The sequence below is a fragment of the Danaus plexippus genome, assembly GCF_018135715.1.
Source record: "Danaus plexippus chromosome 22 unlocalized genomic scaffold, MEX_DaPlex mxdp_27, whole genome shotgun sequence".
In the NCBI taxonomy this organism is placed as follows: Eukaryota; Metazoa; Arthropoda; class Insecta; order Lepidoptera; family Nymphalidae; genus Danaus; species Danaus plexippus.
In genome coordinates, this window is record NW_026869855.1 from 831,023 (window position 1) to 835,534 (window position 4,512).

Here is a 4,512-nt window from a genome sequence, read left to right on the forward strand (position 1 = left end):
AATAAAAAAAAACATTAGGTATTAAATATTAATTTTATGTATTTTTATCAAAATAATTAAACTATTTCAAAAGGTAAGGCTGTTAGCGATCTTCTACTATTTTTTCATATTCAAAGACATAGAAATACCTAGAGAAAAAAAATAATAAAAAGTTATGTTGAGCAGTGTTATAAATAATGACTGTATTCAATAGCAAAGGTCGCAATAAAAATATTTAAATTCAACTATATAAAATGCATTATACACTTTTATCGATATATAAATGCTGTATTCGTTTTAATAGTTTCAATATTTAAATGTTTGTAATTATCAGCAGACGTTATTGAAAAAAAAATTCTTAAATTAATTTTAAATTCATTTAAGAAAAATAAACAGGGTAAATATACGATGTCTTTAGCTTGGGTACCGCCAGACATTTCACTTTATTGTTCAGAAAAGCAGTCAAACTTAACACAATGTTCAGCGACTGGATTTACATATTTGGCATTGCTTCTTCGGCTTTTTGGGTATGTGAATTATACTATAAACTATCCACAAGTTAGTGAAAAACAATTCCATTCCGAGATGATATCTAATGATACTGAAGATTCTACAACATTTTTCTTTACTGAAAATTGTGAAGGAGGTTTGGAAATAAACCAAACTAAGAATGCTATACTTGAAAATGGAATTGAACTCCTTCAAACTTCTGGTGAAATATTTCCTTACATCGACTCTCAAAACCAAACCGACAAACCCGAAGAACCAGAATTAATTGAAGAACCTCCGGATAAAAATATAAACTTAAACTCTAAACTAACACAAAAAGAGAAACTTATAAAAACGAGTGCAAAGAAATCTAACAAATATGACTTTATTATTGTCGGTGCTGGTTCGGCTGGTTGTGTTTTAGCCAATAGACTTTCAGAAGTAACGTCATGGCGGGTAAAGTTTGTAATATTTTCCTTCATAAATTCTCAATGTCTTACTTGTGCTTAGTATTTTCAAAATCAGACATAATTTTTTCATTCCATTAAAATATAACAATACTAGTGATAAATGAACTGCAATATAAAACTTTACTTTTTGAAATATTAACTCATTTTAGTTTTCAGTGTCCAACTAACTAATAATAATTAAATATTCATATTTAAAATAAACTCGTGGTTGTTACACTATTACACACTTAGAAAAGGGAAAGGACATAGGATACTTTTCAACCCATTGAAAAAAAAAATAAGATCAAATAGAAAATCTTCTTATCAACTGCCTTCAAGGAGGAATAGAGTTCCCCCGTCAGCTATACATTTCTATTTCTGAAACTAAGGCAGACGTAGTCGCTGGCATGACTAGTAATAAAATAAATATATCTTTCATAGATACTTCTTTTAGAAGCTGGATCTGAAGAACCAGATATAACAATGATGCCAGCTGCCATAAGAGTTCTTAGCGGATCAAATATCGATTGGAATTATAATACTCAGCTGGAAGAACTGACTTGCAGGTCCATGACGAATCACTTATGCCAATGGCCCAGGTAATGATCATTATTTTATCCAAGATTAGCAACTATTATCAGATAATTAAGTAGTTAAAATTAATGAAATTTAACAACAGGGGTAAGACTTTAGGGGGTTCGAGTGCTATTAACTACATAATTTACATGAGAGGAAATAGACATGATTACGATCACTGGGCGGAATTAGGAAATGAAGGCTGGAGCTACAATGAAGTAATTTATAGATATAATATTTTTAAAATTTTAGAATTTTTAAAATTAAAATTTATAATGATTCATGAAATTCCAGTTGCTGCCATATTTTAAGAAAATGGAAAACAATGCTGATATTGAATCTCGTGACACACAGAACGGAGTAGGGGGACCGCTGAACGTAGAAAGATACACTTATGTTGATGCAAATACAATTATGCTAGTTAAAGCTTTAAATGAGTCCGGCCTTCCACTCATAGATTTAACCGGAGGAAATAGCGTCGGGACCAACATAGCTTCCTCTACATCAAAAGATGGACGAAGAATGTCCACTAATGTAGCATATATTAAACCTATACGAGATATAAGATCAAATATTGATATAATTTTAAATGCATTTGTTACAAAATTAATTATAAATCCTAAAACAAAAAGGGCACTAGGTGTTACTTATGTTAAAAATGGGACTGCTTACAATGTTTTTGCCAAAAATGAGGTAATATTAAGTACTGGATCCCTGAATTCACCTAAACTACTAATGTTATCTGGAGTCGGGCCTAGAGAACACATAGAAAATTTCCGCATACCAGTCGTTGCAGATTTGCAAGTGGGACATAATTTACAAGACCATACTACAGCGAATGGTTTCGTTCTCGCTCTGGCAAATAAAACATGGACTAACGTAAGCGACACGGTTTTATTTCAAGAAATACAAAATTACTACGAACAGGAACCCAAAAAAAGTGGACCGTTATCTACCACAAGTACTCTTAATAGTATTGGTTTTCTACAAACTAAATATGCACGTGACAATGCACCGGATATTCAATTCCATTTTGATGGTGTGAATGTCGAGGAGCTATACTCTGATCCTCCCACTTATTTGGAAAGCAACGTACTTCCGATTTCTTATTATAATGGACTTTCACCAAAGGCAATATTATTGGTACCAAGAAGCAGAGGCATAGTTTTACTAAACGACACAGATCCCGTCAATGGGCCGCCCTTAATTTATCCCAGGTTTTTCACAGTCAAGGAAGATCTTGACGTACTCTTTGAAGGATTCCGTTATCTTATTGGTTTAGAAGAAACCAAATCATTTAAAGAAAATGGTGCACACTTTGTTAAAATTCCTGTAAAAAATTGCGAAGATTATATCTGGGGATCTTATGACTACTTTAAATGCTTACTTGTTGAATATACTGTAACTCTGTTTCATCCTGTTGGCACTTGTAAAATGGGACCACCGTCCGATAAAGATGCTGTTGTCGATCCTAGATTACGGGTTTACGGTGTCAAGGGTTTGAGAGTAATAGACGCGTCTATAATGCCATTTATAGTTAGGGGAAATACGAATATACCAACTATAACTATAGCAGAAAAGGGAGCAGATATGATTAAAGAGGATTATTTAAAACGATGCAATTCTAACTGAATTTGTCTTGAAAATTAAAGGCCAGTTCATATTTCATTCTTTTTGTACCTTTAAAGTAAATATAATTTCTGTTTTTATATACAGACTCTTATGGCAGCACTTATTTGCATGAACATAGTACATGCAAATAAGTGCTGCATAATCTACCCATTAAATAGCTAAACTTTATTTTAATAACCTTAAACTTAATACCTTAATATATATATTCTTAGAAACAAGGTAAGAATTGACTTTTAAAAAATAACATTCGATACAATTCCACCGCTAATTTATTAAATTTACACAAAAATAAAAACAATTCTAAATGAATAACTTTCAACTATCTTGATTTAAACTAATCGTTAAATGAAATCCGAATATAACACAATCGAAAGATTTAAACACACTTCTAAAATCTACTAACGACTAAACTATCACACCAACGCGCGTTACGAACGAAAAAGTGACCTGATGTCCTCTGACAACTGCTTATATGTCGTTTGAGTCTCTCCTACCCTCTCATATTCCTACATTGATTCTCTCCTACCCTCTCATATTCCTACACGGCCTTTCCTGACATGAGCACGTCCCCGGGCTCCTTTGTGTTTAACTTTCTTGACGTCCAAAACGTAGTATTAGCACCAAGGGCAGGAAATTCTTTTCATTCGCACTAGACGTATTCAGTTTTGAATGTCTTGACATTCCAGACGGGCTTCGTTGCTTGCGGCTCAGTCCCCTCCACAGGCAGGTCAACCTCCGGAGGCAAGTTGGCGTCATGACACAACTCTTCTCCCTCATTGTCTACGTCTGAAATTGAGAAATATAACGGCAGAAATCTTTTCGATTTTTGATTTAACTCAACAGTAACATGGTTAACGTCAATGTAAAGTGAGCTAAACAAACATAGCCCACACAAAGTGGTTGTAAAACATCTCAATAACCAACCACTTGGGGCGGGACTTGTCGGAAGATCGCCCCCTCACACCTCGTCAGAGACCCACAAGGAATTACTTGAGGCATGACTTGGTGTGTTTGTGAAGGTTACTATAAAAACATGTTCCAAAACATACCATCTGATACAGGCAACATCCCATAAATAAACTCATGATCTTTTACAACCACAGCTCGATAGACAACTCACTATCAAAGTCAAGCTTCCGAACATACTAAATTAATTCCTAACCAAGAGACTAGATTCTCGGGATAACGTATCCGATGCACTCCAAGATAAACAATTATCCCAGAATCAGCCTCCTCCCGAGATAACCGGCCCGATGCACTCCAAGGCAAACGGTTATCCCAACCTAAGCGTCCCCTCCGGGATAACCGGCCCGATGCACTCCAAGGCAATCGGTTATCCCAGACACAACACCACTTCTAGGACAACCGGGCCCGATGCACTCCAAGG

The 4,512-nt window shown here is 34.7% G+C and overlaps 1 protein-coding gene across 1 annotated transcript; it reads left to right on the plus strand.

Moving 5' to 3' along the window:
• The first annotated feature begins 403 nt into the window (after positions 1-403).
• LOC116773704 (glucose dehydrogenase [FAD, quinone]-like) lies at positions 404-3,142 on the plus strand. The gene is made up of 4 exons (XM_032666207.2): positions 404-924; positions 1,359-1,516; positions 1,597-1,711; positions 1,788-3,142. The coding sequence occupies exons 1-4, from the start codon at positions 565-567 to the stop codon at positions 3,123-3,125; spliced, it is 1,971 nt and encodes a 656-aa protein (XP_032522098.2). The 5' UTR covers positions 404-564; the 3' UTR covers positions 3,126-3,142.
• Positions 3,143-4,512: the final 1,370 nt, after the last annotated feature.